We start from the raw sequence: 23,911 nt of genomic DNA on the forward strand, positions 1-23,911 counted from the left end.
AAAGCCCCAAACACTTCAGAGACAGCCAATTAGCTTGTCTGAAACACAGGCTTGTAAAGCTATCAGTAACTTATAAAATGGTCTGCTACACACGAGTAAAATGTTGTTTAAATGGCTTGCTTAACTAGATGCATTCTCCATGAAATCGATTCTTTTAAGGTTATTTTTTTTTTTAACTTAATACTCATTAACTGTGTATATTGAAATGGCTGAGTGGGTGGGATGGGGGGATAGATACCCTGCTACTGTAAAGTGCATGTTGAAGATATGAATTCCATAGTTCATGAAGTTAAGAGGTACTGGAAAAAGAAACAAACCTCATCCATTACCAACAATTGTGTCTGCCTCAGTAATTGAAATGGATCAATTCAATTAGATTATTCCTCCTCTGCCTAGCTAAATACTTAGACGGGGACTGGTAGATGTGCTTGGAGGACCTTCCAATCTGAGAATTTATGCTTTTGTGCTACGGAAACCCCATGGACGGAGGAGCCTGGTAGGCTGCAGCCCATGGGGTCGCGAAGAGTCAGACACGACTGAGCGACTTCACTTTCACTTTTCACTTTCATGCACTGGAGGAGGAAATGACAACCTACTCCAGTATTCTTGCCTGGAGAATCCCAGGGACGGAGGAGCCTGGTGGGCTGCCGTCTATGGGGTCGCACAGAGTCGGACATGACTGATGCGACTTAGCAGCAGCTGCAGCAGCTACAGAACTGCATGCTTTTCCACCATAGCCTGTGATTTTACAAAATGGCATGAGAGAAAGAAGACCCTGAGCCTGGTATATTTCAAATCTAACATGTGCCTCAGAGTGCACATCAAATTTCATCCCCTAAAGACTTACTTTACTAAAACATTCGCAGTAACTTGATGTTACCTGACACATGAATGACAGTTATTATACTATTTCACACTTCAAATGTTTCTGAATAACACTCTTGTATATTTTTTAATTGGTTTCTGGCCATGCCTCATACTCAGTTTTTCCTGTTATATAAGTCTCCATGACATAAATACACCTTGATCAATGGCTATCTGATCAGACAAGCAGGAGGACATGCTTTGATTTTTCAAGGTGCAACTTCTTGCTTATTCAATATTGGTACCCTAATGTGCTTCAATAAACCACTATCAGTTGACAACTCAAAAGATTCTTTGACTCAACAAAATATCAGGAAAAAATATATTTATGCAATGGTTAAGACACAGAAATCTTTAAAATATAGTTTATATATTCTGGTTTACTTGGTTTTTATAATGGACTTAATGTGTCCCTTACCTCAGTGTCACAGTTGTGAGGTGTAAGAAAGCAACAGCAGAAGCAACAAATCAAAATATTAATATATGGAACCCAAATAAACATGTTTAATATTGGACTTGTGGTACTATGGCAGCATGCTGTCCTAACAACAACAACATTTAGATGTTGGAGCAGATTCAAATTCTTGGGCCTTAAACAGGAGACAGACAAATATGGCAAGCCATGCATTGCTCAGCCGCCAATGGAGGGTGCCAGTGGCCCTGTCCAGATGCAGAGATAGTCAAAGGATATTCCTGTCAGCAGCTTGTCCTCTGGCTCCAGCAAGGAGCCACCATGGAAACACTGGGAGGAAAAGAAAAAACAGGAAGGCGTGGAGAGATGGGGGAGAAGGGCAGAAAAAGCTGACAGCTGCCTCAATCACACATCTGAGCAAGGGGAACAGGTAACAAATGGCCTTGTAACAAACTGCCATGTTGTTACTCACAGGGAGAGAATTTCTTTTCCTGCTGGCAATATAGTCAGGAGCCTAAGATCCTGGCAACTGAGAAATATGAGCTTGGAAAGAGGCTTACAGGCAGCCTGGGGAAAGAAAAGCTAAGTGGTAATCTGTCCTGAGGAATTTTAGCCAAAAAAACCCACACAGGACTAGCTGAACTCGGAATAAAGCCTGTGAAATACAAGTCTGGAGAACATTACAATCAGACATAAAGAGAACACCAGAAATGAAGGTTCAAAAAGCCATTGACTGGATTTACCACAGTATTGTTAGTGTGGCCTTGGGTCCTAGTTGTCATCCCAGGACTAGTCCAAACCATTAGCTCTCAACTGGGGAGAAGAGGCAAGGCAACTATTTTCTTGCCTATCCACTCCCCCAACCCAGGGAAATTAGGCAATGTCAGGAGGTATTTTTGATTGTCACAACTTGGCCGAGGGTGGTTGGGGAGCGGGTGAAGGGGGTACTCGCTACAGGCATCTAGTAGGTAATAGTCAGGGATACTGCCAAACATCCTAACATACATGGGACAGCTTCCCCCTCCCCCCAACAAAGAGCTATCCACCCCAGACATCAGTAATGCTGAGGCAGAAAAACTCCACTCTGAACTGACCTTTTAAAGGCAAAAATCAAAGAAGAAAGCCCTGTTAATGATTCAGTTCTTGGTTTATCAACATGAACCATCAGGCTCCTTCCCTGGAATCAGGAGATTTAGCAACTGGCCTGGAAAGCTCCCCACGGAGGAGCACCAAAGGTCCATGGGACGGACTCTCTGTCCTTTCTTCTTCAAAGTAGAAATCACTTGATCTTGGTAGGGGACCAGTGAGAACATCAAACTGGCCTGAAACAAGCGCTGGAAAGAAGCAGTCACATTTCTCTCACTCTCCATATTCACGGTTTTGAGCTCTGGGGATACAAAGGTCCACAGTTCAAGTCCCAGGCCTCATGGAGTTTACTCAGCAGTGGAAGAAACTGACAGATACTAAGTGAATATGTAAGTAAATAAAGTCAAGTGAAAAATAAGTGCCATGAAGAAAAAGAAAGCAGGACAGAAATAATAACATTTGCCATATAACTGATCCAAAAGAGGGACTGATGGTGTAATACGAGTTAAAAATCAAGCAGTCACAAAGGAAGACAAGTATTTAGCTGGTTTCAAAACAAAATTTCATACAGTTATGATCAAAATTCTCTCAATTAACCTCCACTTAATTATGTAGGATTAGCTGACTCTTCATCACCCTAATACAAGACAAGGATTAAAGCTGTCTACACAGTCAACATCCATGCCTGGTGGATACAACACTGGAACGACGACACTACACCCTTGATGCTCAAGACTGGGGCAGCTGATGCTCATGACTGGGGCAGACTGCTCTCTGGCACATCTGCTCATTTCTGCTCCTGAGTTATTCATAACTCTGCACTAAGGCAATCAGACTTGTTATTATCATTAAGCAATCTTGTTAAATGTGACACTAAGTGAAATGTGAACTTGAAAGGGGAATTTCTATTTCTACAGAAAACCAAATGGGATGGGTTCAAAGAAACCAAGAAAAAACAGTCACTAAAAACAAACTGCTGTGGAATTAGATTCAGGTAAGATAACTCTAAAGGAATGGGAGGGAATGGGGAAGATGGTTCCTCAAGTGTCTTTAACTATGGTTCCACTTTAAGGAAACAGGAGCTGAAAATCATAAGTAAGGACTGTGTTTTATGCAGGAAATGTAATACAGAACTCTGACTAGTGGCCACATACTCAGAGAAAAGACCTTGGACCAAATCAAAAGGTCAGTACCATTTGTATGTTTTAACTTAAATTATTTAGGGTATATACTTTATTTTTTTAATGACAAGATACTTTAACCAGTTCTTGATTATCAGTTCAGATCAGTCTGGATAAGAGAGCTTCTAACTGTATATTTCAAATCACACATTTTATTCTGTCTGAATCAAAAGCCTTCTCAGAGGGGAAGTTATTAACACCCATTTCAGTCTGAGTAAAGAGTGTTGCATAAAATCATATCCACTGTCAGAATCAATATTAGAGTCTATCACCTCAAATCCTCTTGTGAAAGAAAGTACAGTATAAATAAATAAAATTAAAATACTCAAATCCATACTCACACATACCCACACCCCTGCAGTCTCCTACGGAAACAGTCTTATTTGTGAAAGCAAATTACAGTTAAAACTGGATTCCTCATTATTAAATACAATATCCTTAAAAAATAATAATCATTGAGGGTTTGGATCTAGATGGTGGTGCAGTAAGAGGTTATAGAGTTCATCTCCTCCCATGAACACATCAAAAATATATCGATATCTGGAACAGTTCTCACTGAAAACTAACCAGAAACTGGCAGAAGGACTCTACAACTAAGGCTATAAGAAAGATACTCAGGTGACTGAGTAGGAAGGAAAGGAAAGCAATCAGGTTGTGATCTGTGCTTCTGGGAGGAAACTCAGAAAAAAGAGATTATGAGGGTGGACAGTCGCCTTGGGGAGTGAACCATGTTGGGTGCCCCAGTCCACCTGGTTTTTTGGAAGACTACTGAGACCAACGGAAAGACTGTGGGAAGCCTGAACTCTGCTCCTGAGAAACACACTCTGGCTTGCCCTGGGGCAGGGTGGAGAGAGAGAGGTCTGCTCTAGGATGCTGGCTTTGCCATGGCTCCCCTGTGGGCTGTAAGCTCCAGCATGAGCTGAGTCAACTCTGGCCCCGATTACTCCATGTCACAGCATGGCACTGAATCTGGGGTGGCCAAGACTGGAGAAAAGAGTCCATCTTGGTATGCAGAGGCACCTGGGTCTAGAAATATAAGGAAGAATTAACATGTATCCTCAAACTGTTTCAAAAAAATTGAGGAGGATGGAACACTCACAAATTCATTCTATGAGGCCATGATTACTCTAATACCAAAAACAGAGAGACATTACAAAGAAAGAAAATTAATAGGCCAGTATCTTTGATGAATATAGATGCAAAAATCTCCAAGATACAGTAAGTTCTTTATATGAGTTCTGTCTGGAGAGTGTGTTCTTAAGTCCAATGTCTTAAGTCTGACAAAATTAGTGTAGGTACCCAACTAACACAATCAGCTACATAGTACTGTACTATAATAGGTTTATAACACTTTTCATATGTATAATACATAAAAAACAACACAAAAATAAAGAAAACATTTTTAATCTTACATTACAGTACTTTGAAAAGTACAATAGTACAATAACTGGCATGCAAGGGCTGGCATCAAGTGAACAGGCAAGAAGAGTTACTGACTAGAGGAGGGAGGAGAGGCGGGAGATGCTAGAGCTGAAAGATTGTCAGCAATAGGAGACAGAGGGCAAGCTACAATTTGACTCACACCTTACATGACTTCCCTGATAGCTCAGTTGGTAAAGAATCCGCCTGCAATGCAGGAGACCCTGGTGTGATTCCTGGGTCAGGAAGATCCACTGGAGAATGGATAGGATACCCACTCCAGTATTCTTGTGTTTGTGGCTCAGCTGGTAAAGAATCCGCCCTCAATGCGGGAGACCTGGGTTTGATCCCTGGGTTGGGAAGATCCCCTGGAGAAGGGAAAGGCTACCCACTCCAGTATTCTGGCCTGGAGAATTCTATGGATTGTATAGTCCATGGGATTGCAAAGAGTCAGACACGACTGAGGGACTTTCACTTTACTTACGTAACTGGACATGTGAATGCTCATCTGCATCTTTGAAAGTTCACAACTTAAAGGTTCATATGTAGGGGACTTTCCGTATTAGCAAAATGAATCCAACAATATGTAAAAATGATCACATACTATGATCAAGTTGAATTTATTCCAAAGATCTAGGAATGGTTCAGTATCCATAGTATTAGAAGTCCTAGCTACAGCAATCAGACAAGACACGGCATTCAAACTGGAAAGGAAGAAGTAGACTTGTCACTATTTGCAGATGCTATGATATTTTATATAGAAAACCCAAAAGTATCCACCCTAAAACTATTAGAATCAATAAATGAATTCAGTAAAGTTGAAAGATATAAGATTAATATACAGACATGTGTCACTTTTCTACAGACTAATAATGAATTATTCAAAAGAGAAATTTTTTAAAAATCCTGTTTAAAATCACAGGAGTAAGAACACTTAGGAATAAACTTAACCAAGGAGGTGAAAGACCTATACTCTGAAAATTAGAAAACACTGATGTAGGAAAATAAAGATGATACAAAGAACTGGAAAGATATACTGTGCTCTTGGATGGGAAGGATTAATATTGTTAACAGCAATCGATAGATTTAATGCAACCCCTATCAAAATGCCCATGACTTTTTTCACAGAACTGGAACAAATAGCTCTAAAATTAAAGGGAATCACAAAAGGCCTGGAATTGCCATAGTAATATTGAGAAAAAGAAGCTGGAGGTATCACCCTCTCAGACTTCAGACTATACTACAAAGCTTAAGTAGTCAAAACAGCATACTACCAGCACAAAAACAGACACACAGATCAATGAAACAGAATAGAGAGCCTTGAAATAAATTCACACGTCTAAAGTCAGTTGGAGAAGGCAATGGCAACCCATTCCAGTACTCTCGCCTGGAAAATCCCATGGATGCAGGAGCCTGGTAGGCTGCAGTCCATAGGGTCGCTAAGAGTTGGACACAACTGAGCTACTTCACTTTCACGTTTCCTTTCATGCACTGGAGAAGGAAATGGCAACCCACTCCAGTGTTCTTGCCTGGAGAATCCCAGGGATGGGGGAGCCTGGTGGGCTGCCGTCTATGGGCTCACACAGAGTCGGACACGACTGAAGTGACAGCAAAGTCAATTAATCTATGACAAAGGAGGTATGAATATACGGTGGAGGAAAGACAGTCTCTTAAGCGGTGCTGGGAAAACTGGACAGTTACATGTAAAACAGTGAAATTAGAATATCTCATATCATATATAAAAATGAACTCAAAATGGATGAAAGCCTGAATACTGTGACTGTGAAGCCAGGTTTGGAGAAGACACACTACCCCTGCCATGTGACACATCAGTGTGGAGTTGGAGAGTCAAAGATCACAGATGGAGAAGTCTTGAGGCTACTGTAAGAATAAGACTGAAAACCAGAGGCAGGAGGCTTAAGTCCAAATCCTGAGAACACCAGAGAACTCCTGAATCCAGGAAGCATTAATTGATAGGAGCTCATCAAACACCTCCATACCTACACTGAAACCAAGCACCACCCAAGGGCCAACAAGTACCAGAGTAAAACAATACCAAGCAAATTCTCCAGCAACACAGGAACATAGCCCTGAGCTTCAATATACAGGCTGCCCAAAGTCACACCAAACCCACTGACATCTCAAAAGTCATTACTGGACACTTCATCGCACTCCAGAGAGAAGAAATCCAGCTCCACCCACCAGAACACTGACACAAGCTTCCCCAACCAGGAAACCTTGACAAGCCACCCATCCAACCCCACCCACAGTGAGGAACCCCAACAATAAAGAGGAACCACAAACTACCAGAATACAGAAAGGCCACCCCAAACAGCAGTATAAACAAGATGAAAAGGCAGAGAAATACCCAGCAGGTAAAGAAGCAGGATAAATGCCCTCCAAACCAAACAAAAGAGGAAGAGATAGGGAATCTACCTGATAAAGAATTCCAAATAATGGTAGTGAAAATGATCCAAAATCTTGAAAACAAATTTGAGTTACAGATAAATAACCTGGAGACAAGGATTGAGAAGATGCAAGGAAGGTTTAAGAAGGACTTAGAAGAAATAAAAAAGAGTCAATATATAATGAATAATGCAATAAATGAGATCAAAAACACTCTGGAGGGAAACAACAGTAGAATAATGGAGGAAGAAGATAGGCTAAGTGAGGTAGAAGATAGAATGATAGAAATAAATGAAACAGAGAGGAAAAAAGAATAAAAAGAAATGAGGACAACCTCAGAGACCTCTGGGACAATGTTAAACTCACCAACATTCGAATCATAGGAGTCCCAGAAGAAGAAGACAAAAAGAAAGACCATGAGAAAATACTTGAGGAGATAATAGTTGAAAACTTCCCTAAAATAGGGAAGGAAATAATCACTCAAGTCCAAGAAACCGGAGAGTCCCAAACAGGATAAACCCAAGGAGAAACACCCCAAGACACATATTAATCAAATTAACAAAGATCAAACACAAAGAACAAATATTAAAAGCAGCAAGGGAAAAATAACAACACACAAGGGGATTCCCATAAGGATAACAGCTGATCTTTCAATAGAAACTCTTCAGGCCAGAAGGGAAAGGCAGGACATACTTAAAGTGATGAAAGAAAATAATCTACAGCCCAGATTACTGTACCCAGCAAGGATCTCATTCAAATATGAAGGAGAAATCAAAAGTTCTACAGACAAGCAAAAGCTGAGAGAATTCAGCACCACCAAACCAGCTCTCCAACAAATGCTAACAAATTCCAACAAATTCCTCTAGACAGCAAACACAGAAAGGATGTATAATCTCGAACCCAAAACAATAAAGTAAATGGCAACAGGATCATACTTATCAATAATTACCTTAAATGTAAATGGGTTGAATGCCCCAGCCAAAAGACAAAGACTGGCTGAATGGATAAAAAAACAAGACCCCTATATATGCTGTCTATAAGAGACCCACCTTGAAACAAGGGACACATACAGACTGAAAGTGAAGGGCTGGAAAAAGATATTTCCTGCAAATAGAGACCAAAAGAAAGCAGGAGTAGCAATACTCCTATCAGATAAAATAGACTTTAAAACAAAGGCTGTGAAAAGAGACAAAGATGGACACTACATAATGATCAAAGGATCAAGCCAAGAAGAAGATATAACAATTATAAATATATATGCACCCAACATAGGAGCACCGCAATACGTAAGGCAATTGCTAACAAGTATGAAAGGGGAAATTAACAATAACACAATAATAGTGGTAGACTTTAATACCCCACTCACACCTATGGATAGATCAACTAAACAGAAAATTAACAAGGAAACACAAACTTTAAATGATACAACAGACCAGTTAGACCTAATTGATATCTATACGACATTTCACCCCAAAACAATGAATTTCACCTTTTTCTCAAGCGCACACGAAACCTTCTCCAGAATAGATCACATCCTGGGCCATAAATCTAGCCTTGGTAAATTCAAAAAAATTGAAATCATTCCAAGCATCTTTTCTGACCACAATGCAGTAAGATTAGATGTCAATTACAGGAGAAAAACTATTAAAAATTCCAACATGTGGAGGCTGAATAACACACTGCTGAATAATCAACAAATCACAGAAGAAATCAAAAAAGAAATCAAAATATGCATAGAAACGAATGAAAATGAAAACACAACAACCCAAAACCTACAGGACACTGTAAAAGCAGTGCTAAGGGGAAGATTCATAACAGTACAGGCTTACCTCAAGAAACAAGAAAAAAGCCAAACAAACAACGTAACTCTACACCTAAAGCAACTAGAAAAGGAAGAAATGAAGAACCCCAGGGTCAGTAGAAGGAAAGAAATCTTAAAAATTAGGGCAGAAATAAATGCAAAAGAAACAAAAGAGACCATAGCAAAAATCAACAAAGCCAAAAGCTGGTTCTTTGAGAAGATAAATAAAATTGACAAGCCATTAGCCAGACTCATCAAGAAACAAAGGGAGAAAAATCAAATCAACAAAATTAGAAATGAAAATGGAGAGATCACAACAGACAACACAGAAATACAAGGATCATAAGAGACTATTATCAGCAACTACATGCAAATAAAATGCACATCCTAGAAGAAATGGATAAATTCTTAGAAAAGTACAACTTTCCAAAACTGAACCAGGAAGAAACAGAAAATCTTAACAGACCCATCACAAGCACGGAAATTGAAACTGTAATCAGAAATTTTCCAACAAACAAAAGCCCAGGACCAGATGGCTTCACAGCTGAATTCTACCAAAAATTTAGAGAAGAGCTAACACCTATCCTACTCAAACTCTTCCAGAAAATTGCAGATGAAGGTAAACTTCCAAACTCATTCTATGAGGCCACCATTGCCCTAATACCAAAACCTGACAAAGATGCCACAAAAAAAGAAAACTACAGCCAATATCACTGATGAACATAGATGCAAAAATCCTTAACAAAATCCTAGCAAACAGAATCCAACAACCTATTAAAAAGATCATACATCATGACCAAGTGGGCTTTATGCCAGGGATGCAAGGATTCTTCAATATCCGCAAATCAATCAATGTAATACACCACATTAACAAATTGAAAAATGAAAACCATATGATTATTTCAATAGATGCAGAGAAAGCCTTTGACAAAATTCAACATCCATTTATGATAAAAACCCTCCAAAACGCAGGAATAGAAGGAACACACCTCAACATAATAAATGCTATATATGACAAACCCACAGCAAACATTATCCTAAATGGTGAAAAATCGAAAGCATTTCCCCTAAAGTCAGGAACAAGACAAGGGTGCCCACTCTCACCACTACCATTCAACATAGTTTTGGAAGTTTTGGCCACAGCAATCAGAGCAGAAAAAGAAACAAAAGGAATACAGACTGGAAAAGAAGAAGTAAAACTCTCACTGTTTGCAGATGACATGATCCTCTACATAGAAAATCCTAAAGACTCCACCAGAAAATTACTAGAGCTAATCAATGAATATAGTAAAGTTGCAGGATATAAAATCAACACACAGAAATCCCTTGCATTCCTATACACTAACAATGAGAAAACAGAAAGAGAAATTAAGGGAACAATTCCATTCACCATCGCAATGAAAAGAATAAAATACTTAGGAATATATCTACCTAAAGAAACAAAAGACCTATATATAGAAAACTATAAAACACTGATGAAAGAAATCAAAGAGGACACAAATAGATGGAGAAATATACCGTGTTCATGGATCGGAAGAATCAATATAGTGAAAATGAGTATACTAACCAAAGCAATCTATAGATTCCATGCAATCCCTATCAAGCTACCAACGGTATTTTTCAGAGAACTAGAATAAATAATTTCACAATTTGTATGGAAATACAAAAAACCTCAAATAGCCAAAGCAATCTTGAGAAGAAGAATGGAACTGGAGGAATCAACCTGCTTGACTTCAGGCTCTACTACAAAGCCACAGTCATCAAGACAGTATGGTACTGGCACAAAGACAGACATATAGATAAATGGAACAAAACAGAAAGCCCAGAGATAAATCCACGCATCTATGGACACCTTATCTTTGATAAAGGAGGCAAGAATATACAATGGAGAAAAGACAATCTCTTTAACAAGTGGTGCTGGGAAAACTGGTCAACCACTTGTAAAAGAATGAAACTAGAACACTTTCTAACACTATACACAAAAATAAACTCAAAATGGATTAAAGATCTAAACGTAAGACCAGAAACTATAAAACTCCTAGAGGAAAACATAGGCAAAACACTCTCTGACATAAACCACAGCAGGATCCTCTATGACCCACCTCCCAGAATATTGGAAATAAAAGCAAAAATAAACAAATGGGGCCTAATTAAAATTAAAAGCTTCTGCACAACAAAGGAAACTATAAGCAAGGTGAAAAGACAGCTTTCAGAATGGGAGAAAATAATAGTAAATGAAGCAACGGACAAAGAATTAATCTCAAAAATATACAAGCAACTCCTGCAGCTCAATTCCAGAAAAATAAACAACCCAATCAAAAACTGGGCCAAAGAACTAAACAGACATTTCTCCAAAGAAGACATGCAGATGGCTAACAAACCCATGAAAAGATGCTCAACATCACTCATTACTAGAGAAATGCAAATCAAAACCACAGTGAGGTACCATTTCACACCAGTCAGAATGGCTGCTATCCAAAAGTCTACAAGCAATAAATGCTGGAGAGGGTGTGGAGAAAAGGGAACCCTATTACACTGTTGGTGGGAATGCAAACTAGGACAGCCACTATGGAGAACAGTGTGGAGATTCCTCAAAAAACTGGAAATACAACTGCCATATGACCCAGCAATCCCACTGCCGGGCATACACACCAAGGAAACCAGAATTGAAAGAGACACGTGTACCCCAGTGTTCATCACAGCACTGTTTATAATAGCCAGGACATGGAAGCAACCTAGATGTCCATCAGCAGACGAATGGATAAGGAAGCTTTGGTACATATACACAATGGAATATTACTCAGCCATTAAAAAGAATAGATCGAATCAGTTCTAATGAGGTGGATGAAATTGGAGCCTATTGTACAGAGTGAAGTAAGCCAGAAAGAAAAACACCAATACAGTATACTAATGCATATATATGGAATTTAGTAAATTGGTAAAGATAACCCTGTATGTGAGACAGCAAAAGAGACACAGATGTATAGAACTGTATCATGGACTCTATGGGAGAGGGCGAGTGGGGGATGATATGGGAGTATGGCATTGAAGCATGTGAATTATCATATGTGAAACGAATCGCCAGTCCAGGTTCAATGCATGATACAGGGTGCTCGGGGCTGGTGCGCCGGGATGACCCGGAGGGATGGGATGGGGAGGGAGGTGGGAGGCGGGTTATGGAAGGGGAACACATGTACACCCATGGCGGATTCATGTCAATGTATGGCAAAACAAATACAATATTGTAAAGTAAAAAATAGATAAATAAATTTAAAAAATAAAATTCTATTAAATTAAATTAAAAAAATAAAAAAATTAAAATAAACTCAAAATGGATTAAAGACCTAAGTATAAGAACAGAAACCATAAAACTTCTGGAAGAAAACACAGGCAGAACACTCGACATAAGTTGTAGCAATTTTCTTTTGGATCTATCTCCAAAGGCAAAAGAAATAAAAGCAAAAATAAACAAATGGGACCTAATTAAGCTTAGAAGTTTTTGTACAGCAAGGGAAGCCATGGAAAAAAACAAGCAAAAAAACACACTACAGAATGGGAGAAATGCTTGCAAATTATATAACCGACAAGAAATTAATAACTCAAATATATAAACAGCTCGTACAACTCCATACCAAAAAAACCCCCAAATAACCCAGTTTAAAAAAATGCGCAGAAGACCCAAACAGACATTTCTCCAAACAAGACATACCGATGACCAATAGGCACATGAAAAGATGTTCAAGACTGCTAATTATCAGGGAAATACAAATCAAAACAATGAGAATCACCTCAGTTCAGTTCAGTTCAATCACTCAGTCGTGTCCGACTCTTTGCGACCCCATGAATTGCAGCACGCCAGGCCTCTCTGTCCACCGCCAACTCCCGGAGTCTACCCAAACCCATGAGAATCACCTCACAGAGGTCAAAATGGCTACCATAAGAAAGAACACCTAGGGGCTTCCTGGCAGTCCACTGGTTAAGACTTTACCTTCCAATGTAGGAGGTGCAGGTTTGATTCCTGGACATGGAGCCAAGACCTCACATGCCTCATGGCCAAAAAGCCAACACATAAAGCAGAAGCAGTATTGTAATAAATGTGATAAAGACTTGAAAAAAGAACACATACAACAAATGTTAGTGAGGATGTGGAGAAAAGGGAACCCCTGTACCCTGTTGGTAGGAATATAAATTGGTGCAGCTACTGTGGAAAGTAGTATGGAGGGTCCTCAAAAAACTAAAAATAGATCTAACATATGACACAGCAATTCCACTACTGAGCATATATCTGGAAAAATGAAAACACTAATTTGAAAAGATACATGTACAACAAAGTTCAGAGCAGCACTATTCACAATCCCCAAGATATGGAAGCAACCCAAAGCCATCATGAGCTTATTGAATAAAGATGTGGTATACATCTATAATGGAATATTACTCAGCCATAAAAAGGAATGAAATTCTTCCATTTGTGCAATGTGGAAGGACTAGAGAATATTATGCTTAGTGAAATAAGTCAGAGAAAGACTAATACTGCATGATATCACTAATATGTGAAATCTAAAAAACAGTAAAACTTAATGTATATAGCAAAGCAGAAATAGACTCACAGATTAAAAATACCCAATAAACTAGTGGGTGCCAGTGGGGAGAGGGAAGTGGGAGTGGCACATTATGGATATGGAATTAAGAGATACAATGTACAGAATGGAGAATTATACCCATTATCTTATAATAACTTTTAATGGAGTATAAACTGTAAAAATACTGAATCACCTATGCTGTCCCCTTGAAACTAATGTAATATTATAAATCAATTATACCTTGAAAAAAGTATAAATGATAAATAAAAAGTTGTTCTTTAAAAAAATTACATTATTTTAAATGCATTTGTAAAATATTTTCTAAATAGAACTTATTCCCATTTTCTAGACTCAGAATTATATAGCATATCCATCAGGAAAATTTCCGTGACCTTCTCTTAGCACATCCTTGACTATATCTCTTACACCTAACAGTTTTCTAGGGACTAGGCAATATTAGTGTTTCTCACAGTAGTCCTATTTCACCCTGAAATTATTATCTGTTTCTTTCTACCCTTACCAAATTGACTTTTCCATCAGTAAGATGGCAATTCTACCAGAGCATTTGAAAACAAAAATCATATGATGCCAATCCCTGACAAATGATGGCTTGTGCTAACAATTTTTCACTAGAAGGTAAGCATCAACAATAAAATAATGTAAAATGATGCATGTAAATGACATTCACCTCTCTGAGTCCACAAATTCATTTTCAGTGAATGGTATCTTGTCTTCATCATATTTAACATACAGGGATCTAGACTTCAGAGTCCTCAATATAAAGGGTTTGTAAATTTTAGGTGCCTATTTATGTCATCAAATTTTTTATACCAAAGGAGAAGATGAAATTACAGAGAAATAAGGATATGAGAAGTAAATTTTTGCCTATTTGACTGCAGTTTCTTATCCAGACATAACAGTACATGTAACCTGCATGGTGGTGGTGGTTTAGTCACACAGTTTGCATAAAACACATGGGCAAGTTGAATTCTTTTACAGCTGCTGAAACAGTTGAATTCTGACTTTTTATATGAAGCCACAGACACTAAGTAGGTAGTCACCTGGTCAAAAGTGGACCTGCTTTTTTGGTGCTTTTAGAAGGGATAACCTGACTTGATAAACCGTAAAGATGTCAGGTATCTGGTATGACCTAAAGATGGCAAGGCTTGGATCAATAACTAAGAGTACTGTGTTCTGGGATGGCGTTTGCTCAGTTCTGACATGACCACTGACGCTGTAAATCATCAATACATAGGATATTTCCTATACAACCTGGAGAGACAGAAGGAACCAGGACAGATAAACGAGTACCACATAATGGGTGGAAGTTCTTAACATGAGATGGAAATGAAAGTGAACTGAATTAGCTGTTCCTTCTCCCTCCCTCACCCATCCCTTCTCTCCCTCCTTCCTTCCCTCTGTCCCTTCCTCCATCTCTCTCTCTTTCAATTTAGGATATTAAGCCAAGGACTTGTTTAAAGCACTGAAAGACATAATTAACTAGCACTCATGAAATAATTGAAAAGAATTCCCTCATTGAGCAAAACTCTATCCTTACAGGCAAGGCTTTGGAGTGGCTTGCATAACTATCTTTAATGACTTTTATGTTTTAATGAAATACTATAAATTAGACTATTTTAGTTTAGGTTTCAAAAATTCACTTGTGCTGCATCATAGATGTTTGAAAATCTTCCTGTATCTGCACAAAGCATAAAAAAGCTCTTCTGGAAAATCATGAACTCCTTACATACCCAATATTCCCCTCCCTATTTCTCCCTACCCCCAGAATCCTTCCCATATGCCAGCTGGTTTTCATTTTAAGAATTTCACACTGAATATAAAGTGCTATTTTGACCATGTGGCTCCAGAAATGTGAATTTATAGTCTATTCAGACCGTACGCAAGTGATTGACAGAGAGGGGATTAACCAACTGGATGCGATGAAGCCGCTGCCTCTTCCTTCAGGTTCCTTTAAGCTTCCAGGAAAGGGGGCCATCCTTACAGTTTCATTGAGACTAGCAAGAAGTATAGTCTCCTAGCAGGGGTCTTACTTTTCACATCACTACTTAATGGCCTTGACCTTGGAACTCTTCTCCCTATGTTCCTATACCTCCCACACTCCATGTATTTCCATGTAAGCAAGAATACTACTGTTTGCTTTCTTAGACATCTTCTGCAATGTCTACTGACTCATATAACACATATCTGTAATTCCTGGTTGTCAGGTTTAAGATTAAAATTCTGGCAAAGTACGTGTGTGTATTTGATTTTCTTGAGAAAAGGCTAGAAATGACTAACAACTGAAACATGGAAAGACTGTCTAGGCTAGTATTTCAGAGATCATTTGAAAGTCTTGGGCATCTAGTAATGTTTTAAATACCATTGCTATTTAAGCTCTACCACAAAGTAGTCCTTTTAAAAAAAAATAGTTAACATCTTGTTTCATTATCATTCTCAAGTATTTTATCATAGGCATTAAAGTGATGTTGTAACTGTATCCTTAAGATTTGCTAAATCTTTCTTTTTGCAACTTTAGGGTCATGCTGTTCTTAGGACTCTGTATACTCACTAAATGGACATTAAGTAATATTATAAAACAGATTACTTCTCTGTTTAACAAAAGCTCAATGAAAGGATATTCAAGTGTTGAATTTTGAGAAGGGTGTGTAGAATTAACTTAGATTTGATGTTGTGATGCTGGAGTCAGTCTCAAAATTAATGAGCACATCTAAATTTGAATTACACACACATACACACACAAAGTTGACACAAGCTGACATCAGAGAAAAGTCAACATCATCAGAAAAGTATAAGCTTATCACATTCTGTCAAGTTTGGTCCTGTCTAGAATAAGAAAGGTTCTGTTTGAAGGTGGGGTCCTTAACTTCTAAACTATTCTAGAGAATAACAGAGAGAATAATGCCTCCCCTTTGTTCTCCCAGGAAAAAACAAACAAGTACTCTATAGAAACTCAATTATACCTAGGGGAAAATTTCTCCTACTTGCCAGCACAATAAATAAGACTCCATTAAAAAAATCATCAATATTATACATTTAAGTTTTAGACACATTATATGAACAGTTAAGAAAGTTACTGGAGCATAGAGAAAAGTATGCAAGAAACCACATCAAACTGATAATGCCGGATAGTACACTGGGGAATCAATGCAAAGCAAAGATTCTTAACTTTTTCTTAATATCATTCTTGAATTACTGAGTTTGAAACAATAAGGCCCCTATAGTTCTTATACTTTAAAAAATTAATAAAATAAAAACATATATATGAACATCAAAGAACAGAAAGGACATTTAAGAAATAAAACAGAAATATACCTATATGCAGAAACACATACAGGGAGGTAACCTGGTTTACAGTAGAAGCGCAGAAAACACAGTGTTGTACAAGTGTGAAGAAAAATCTCAACAATAAAAATTCTCATGTGATAGTTACCTACTCACATGACAAAAAGAAATACAGTTGTTTTTTTTCCTCTAAGAGGGTATTTTTAAATTTTTTAATATAATTTTTAAAAGTTACACTCCATTCAGTTATCACAAAATATCAGCTTTGTTGCCCATGTTGTACAATACACCCATATAGCCCATCTTACACCCAATAGTTCATACCTCCTACTCCCTCACCCCTATCTTGCCCCTCCTTTCTCTCTCCCTACTGGTAACCACTAGTTTGTTCTCTGGACTTCCCTGGTGGCTCAGACGGAAAAGCATCTGCCTACAATGTGGGAGGACCCAGGTTCAATCCCTGGGTCGGGAAGATCCTCTGGAGAAGCAAATGGCAACCCACTCCAGTACTCTTGCCTGGAGAATTCCATGGACAGAGGTGCATGGTAGGCTACAGTCCATGGGGTCGCAAAGAGTCGGACACGACTGAGCGACTTCACTCACTCACTCACTCACTCAGTTTCTTCTCTGGAATATAGTTGTTTTCTAACTAGCAGTTAAATATGGATTTTTATCATATCTAAGCATTTGGGGGATTTAACTTTTAAATCAACGACAATTTATTTAAATTATAAGAGTGTGCCCACTTCTGGAAGATGGGTGATCTTCTACGGAGTCAAGACCACAACTCGGGACTCTCAACTTTCACAGCTGAAAATCTGGCACCTCTCATCAGGCTGCAAAGCTCACATATGGATTTTCCACAATCAGCAGTATCAGTGCTTCACATCCTGGACAGGAACACTTTCTATTCTTCATCAGATCCCTTTTTAGAGAGAAGTAACATTTAGAGAAGATCATTTAAAGGGCTGGCCCATCCATTCTCCTTTACTGGATGTCTAATGCTGTCTTTGAATGAAGTTCAAGTAGAGCCTGCTGAAGGCTATAAAATAACTCTACTCCATGGCATTCTAATACCAGGATCTTCACTTTAATGATTCCATAAGAAAAAGCCACAAAAAAATTCAGATCTACATTTGCTGTAAAAATGTTGTCATAGATGACTCATTAAATCACTCAGTGTCTCCCACAGAAAATCTTTTTGAATTGTGCTAGAATGGTTTTTATCTTACCTGTGGAAGACACATCCTCCCTCTCTTCGAACAATGAGAATCAGATCACAGATCATGACTGCCCCATCTTTTTGTTTTTCAGAAACTCAGAGCACTAAACATAAAATCTAATTTAAGCAATGATTGACCCATAGGGTTGGTATTATTATAGTTTCCTTTTCTTTGTCCTTATCTTCTATTTCATTTTTTAATTATTATTATTTTCATGTGAGTCCCATTAAGTTCTCTGAGGGAAGAAGTAGTGAACTATATATACACAAATAAAAATAAGGTAACGTTTCTGTCTGGAGTTGAATAACAACATTCAATCACTATCTCCTTGCTCAGCATTTTTACTTAACAGAACATATCAAGCTTCAGTGAAAGCCACCAGTCTCAAGTCATTTTTACTGTTTTAGGGGTCCCTTAAAAGTACCTGTTAACACTATTACCATGGAGCACGAACTCTAATTTTATCAGAATTGTTTCAGTATAAGAAATCTCAACAGAAGCTAATTCATTTTAAGAATGGATTTTATGTACCACTGTAAGAAGAAAAGCTTCAGCAGATCAAATCCCTTACAGAGAAATTCAAGGAACTGTTCAATTTCTTACTGTATAAAACAAATGATGTTTAAAATATCATTTTCAGGTTTTTTCTCTTGTTTTTTAGGTAGAGGTAGTGCTCACATAGAGTTTCCCCGCCATGGTGTTTTTTGGGGGGTGTTGGAATTTTAACTGTACTGCTAGCTTTTTATTATCATCTAGGTCAGACATCAGAAGTCATCGCATTTTTAATATCACAGGATCAAACCCAATAATACCCTCCAAAATACTCTTTCAGGATGAGAGAGGAGAAGTCTTAAAACAGCTAGTATGAGGTATTTTCAGTCATAGTACTTTAGCCAAACTCTCTGAAGTAAATAAAATCTGCCTTTATTTCTCCTTTTTCGCCTTCTTCCTTTTTAGAAGTCTTTATTGACTCTTTTACAATATTGCTTCCATATTATGCTCTGTTTTTTGGCCATGAGGCATGTGGTATCTTAGTTCCCCAACCAGGCAGGGATTGAACCCACACCCTCTGCAACGGAAGGCGAAGTCCTAACAACTGGACCACCACGGCAGTCCTTTCATTTTCCTTTTTAATAATTCCTTTCAGCAATCCTAGGAATCCCAAGTCTCTATCTATCTTACTATATATCAAGTATTCTTTTAAGATTTAAAAAATTATGTTAGCTCATTAACCCTCATGCCAACCCACTGAGGAAGATATTATTGTTATTCCCTTTTTCAAAGCCAAGGACTGGGACCTGGAGAGGTTGTGTGCCCAGGCTATGCTGGTGGGACCTGAAGCTGGTGGTCTGGCCCCAGAGCCTGTGCACAGGACTGTGCTGCCTGTCAGCATGGCACACACTGGGAGCCCACCAACACCAAAGGCGTGGGTCTCCACCAAACCCAATCATTAATAAAAGGCAATGAAATCCAACAGTATGTAACTCTAGGCACCTGTAATAGGGCTGAGATAAGACGTGGTTGCAATACCTCCGAAGTCTTAAAAATCAGACCAAATAGACAGCTATCCCTTGCAAGCATTCTAAGTAGAACAAAGTATTTCTGACCATAGAATTCTTCCTAATACCTTTATATTTCTTCACCATCATCTTCATGGTACCCACTCCCCCAAAGGACAATACTGAATGTATTGACAGATAAACACACTGAAATAGTAAAAGTTTCCTGGTGGCCTCCTATATGCCATGTGGTCCCCTGGAGGTCAAAGATTAGTAGAGTGTTGTGGATTCTTCATGATCTGGATTGGACCTATTTATTCATTCATTCATTAGAAATTCATTAGAGACCTACTACTGAATAAATTAAGTCCTGATGAGTCATTAGGAAACTCACACATTCCCAACATTTGTGGTCTTACCGCTTAATTTTGTTTTGCATTTCAAAAAGATTTATCTCTAACCCAAACCTCTGATATTCAGAAATCACTTATTCATATTTATATGAAAGCAAGCACTACAAAAGAAATCCACAAAGCTTCAGTTTGCTCTGAATTCAGTATCCTAGAGGAAGACAACAGTTTTCACTTTCTTTTCTTCTGGGGAACAAAAGCATCAGATAGGAAAATCTGTACCTTTGGAAAAGAAGCAGCTGTTGGTTCTATAGAAGGCCCCTGAAAGTAAGCAGATAAGGGAAAGGGGATATCTGGACTTGCCTGAAAAAGCCTTTTAGGTTCAATGTACCAACTTATTTGAGAGTTGCAACTCATTAAGTGTGGCTCTGATATCACTTCAGATATGAAGATTAGTGGAACATATCAATAGATTGAGTCATCAAATTCTCTTAGCAATTTGGACATAGCCAATTTGATGGAGAATGATGGTAGAGATAAGATATAGACACCTTTGAGACAAGGGCTTCATTCTTCAGAAATGGACGCTCAAACTGAGAACTTTCCATCAACATTACCATCAGTGTTTATTAGGAGTCTACACACACTCTGCGGGCAGTAACCAAACACATAAAATCTGAAGTCTCTGTATTCACAAAGCACACAAATGAAGAAAGCAACCACATCCCCTTCCTATTCCAGCGAACAGTTCTCTTTTTAAAGAATGCTACTAGTTTATGTCCTCAAATTCTTACTGATTCAGAAAATACTGCTCTTCAGGTTTCTGGCTTGAGAACAGCAGCTAAGCTGAACTTTTCTGCTACTCAGTAGAAGTTGCTGGATTCTCTGCATTGCCTCTAGAAGGAATTTGCATTGCTCTGATCCCTCATTTATCAACCTTCTTCGCCAGAAGAGTGAAGGGAAACTTTCACTTCTTATTTTATGAGTCTGTGAGGAGCAAACTGGCAATCAAAACTGGAGCAAAATTCCTCAAAACACTTTTGGTAAATAGACCTAAGACAGCATTATGCTTACACGTTTTGCGTATGCTAAGCTATCAGTCTTTAATGGAGACTGGAAAGAGGTTCTGAATTTCCCATTCTTAGAAATCACATGGCATATGAAATAAGAACATATGGCCACAAGATAGCTGAGGCTTCAATTTGTACCACAGCTAAGAATACTAGACACCCAAGTGTAAAACTACTGATGAATTAAGGAATAATGCAGAGAATTTGCCGAGAGAAGGAAAATATAGTCTGAGTTGGAAAAAAGCAGACATGTTAAAGGTATCTGGCAATAGGTTACACCAAAAATATTTACATACAGGTGATAATAAGGGTGATTTAGATTAGAGGGGCATGGGGTGACGAGGTGTCTCAAACTCAGCAGAATTTCAATAATTTTCAAAGATGATAGGAAGGTTTTTAAAAACAGAAGCAGGGGATTGCATACTTAATAAACATAAAGCTCTTAAAACCTGGTTCAAAAGCAACAGTGAGCAATACAGGCCCATGACAAACGTCTAGCAAATGAAATCAAAGAGTCTGAATATCTGAAAGAATGTTAAGTATTCAAAGCAGATGAAATTTTGAAACAGTTTTCATTTGAGAAACTGATTGGAACCTATACACTGAAGGGTGAGAGGTGTAATATGTGAGACCGACAGTAAGGGAAAAAAATGTAATCCTTTTGAAGGTCCTTTAAAGTGAAAGTCTTTTAAAATTTAGAAGTATCAATATAAATCTATAACCTAATCGCACAGTTAAACTAGTATAGGAGCTACGCAACTGATTTTATAATTTCTGGATTTTCATTGGGCTTTTTTTCCCCCTCCCTTGGTTTTGTCCTTAATTGAGACCGAACACTTCAATGGTTTATCTTAAAAGCACCAGATGTGAATGAACATTCACTGGGCAACAGTACAGGGCATGATATACCCTTCAAACACCTACCTAATCAAGGCTTTTGTTATAGATCACTGCCAATCTCTGTAAAAACAGGAACCATATTGAAAGATTAGCAGTCTGCAGTTTTCTTTCACAACTTTAAGTACCAATCGTAAGTCTAAAAGGTGTGTGCCAAAGGTGTTATATAATAAACTGAGTACTAAATAGCATAAGCCCTTCCCGTCGTCACATTCGCTCAGCTTGGAAGGAATTCTGGAAGTCATTGAAATGAATGTGAAAGGGTTTGCAGAACTTCTGAGTATTCACAGTAGCATCTACAAGTATAGGACTAGCCACCCCTTGCAAAACACTCCATTTCCACCAAGAGAACTCACTCATGTGGAGTGCAAAACAGCATGAACATGTTTATCTTCCTTAGAATAAAGAAAAGGAAATAGATAAATCTAATGCTTGTACAAACAATAATAGAATGGAAAGCAAGTAGTGGTTGAGGAAAATGAAAGAGGATGGGGGAAGAAAAGAAGGAAAGGTTCAAGTGGCACATGTGTGGCACAATTTATTTTTAAATTGCAGTATAATTTACAATGTGCTAATTCCAAATGTACACCAAAGTAATTCAGCTATACATCTATCTATCCTTTTACAGATTCATTGCCATTACGTTATTTTAAGATATTGATATTAATGTCCTTCTTGTTTATCTATTTTATACACAGCAATGTGTATCTGTTAATCCCAAACTCCTAATTTATTCCTCCCCCACTCCCTTTTCCCTTTGATAACCATAAGTTTGCTTTCTATGTTTGTGAAACTACTTCTGGTTTGTAAATAAGTTCGTTTGCATCACTGCTTTAGATTCTACATATAAGTGATAACATATGATATTTGTCTTTCTGTCTGCTTTATTTCACTAAATATGATAATCTCTAGGTCCATCCATGTGGCTTCAAATGGCATTATTTCACTCTTTTTTATGGCTGAGTAATATTTCATGGTGTATATATACCACATCTTTTTTTATCTGTTCATCTTTTGATGGACATTGTGGGTACACTTTTAAAAAACAGCTAGGATTTCCAGAGCAAAGATCCATGGCATATTTCTGTGGAAGAGCATTAGGGGTGGGAACAGGGGAGGCAAAGGCGGCTGACATTTACAGACTGCCTATTCCACGATGGGCTTCAGAACAGTATGCATTGGAATCATCCCACTTGTTTCTTATACCAACAGCTTTTGTTCCTCATATTAGCGCTCTGTGCTTGAACCAGAAATAGAAAGACCACTGTCCAGCCACTTTTATAAACACAGAATCTTGAACATACTGCATGCTGATATCTGCTCTCCCCTTCTTCTTCCAGCATCAATGGCTAGACCACACCTCAGTCTCCATCATGTTGGATATGGTCGGGTGACTGCGCCCCAGGAGTAGCAGCACTAGGGATGTGCACCCCTTCTTCCACCCCTGGAACAAACAAAAGCTTTATGACACTCCTTTTTTCCTGTGCATAATCCTTTCTCTTTTTCCACAAGAGGTTGAATAGCATGGGCCCCAAAGACCTAGAAAAGAGCAGCCTGGATGCAAGATATCAGGATCCTTGAATAATTACAGGGAGTAGAGTAACTTCCACTAACCCCCACAGAAATGTGAGGTGATGGAGAAACAAACTATAGTAACAAGCCACTGAGATTGTAGACTCGACAGCAATTCATGTTATCCAGCCAGTACGAAAATATTACTGCATTTGGTCTCATTACGGCTCTCAGATTGTACTGTGACCTGTATGTAAAACTCACAGGGGAACAGAGTCTCAGAGAGGTAAGCAACTTGCCCACGGGCA

General features: G+C 38.4%; 1 protein-coding gene and 1 long non-coding RNA gene across 12 annotated transcripts in view; one reads left to right on the top strand and one right to left on the bottom strand.

Moving 5' to 3' along the window:
• Positions 1-23,911, bottom strand: part of ARL15 (ARF like GTPase 15) — a 632,366-nt gene that overhangs the window by 175,315 nt on the left and 433,140 nt on the right. For 2 of the 11 annotated variants that reach the window (XR_014061459.1, XM_081517765.1), the window contains exon 5: positions 23,396-23,535. The exons of the other annotated variants lie outside the window; for them this stretch is intronic. Coding sequence is in view for 1 of the 2 variants with exons in the window: in XM_081517765.1 (XP_081373891.1) it covers positions 23,434-23,535 (102 nt within the window). In the remaining variant the exon portion in view is untranslated. The remainder of the gene's footprint in view (positions 1-23,395; positions 23,536-23,911) is intronic. 11 annotated transcript variants of the gene reach the window in all.
• Positions 164-4,460, top strand: LOC145516542 (uncharacterized). The gene is made up of 2 exons (XR_014061465.1): positions 164-525; positions 668-4,460. It is a non-coding gene; the product is annotated as an uncharacterized LOC145516542 (long non-coding RNA).

The sequence above is a fragment of the Giraffa tippelskirchi genome, chromosome 8 (genome assembly GCF_054371585.1).
Source record: "Giraffa tippelskirchi isolate mGirTip1 chromosome 8, T2T-mGirTip1v1.2.pri, whole genome shotgun sequence".
NCBI lineage: Eukaryota > Metazoa > Chordata > Mammalia > Artiodactyla > Giraffidae > Giraffa > Giraffa tippelskirchi.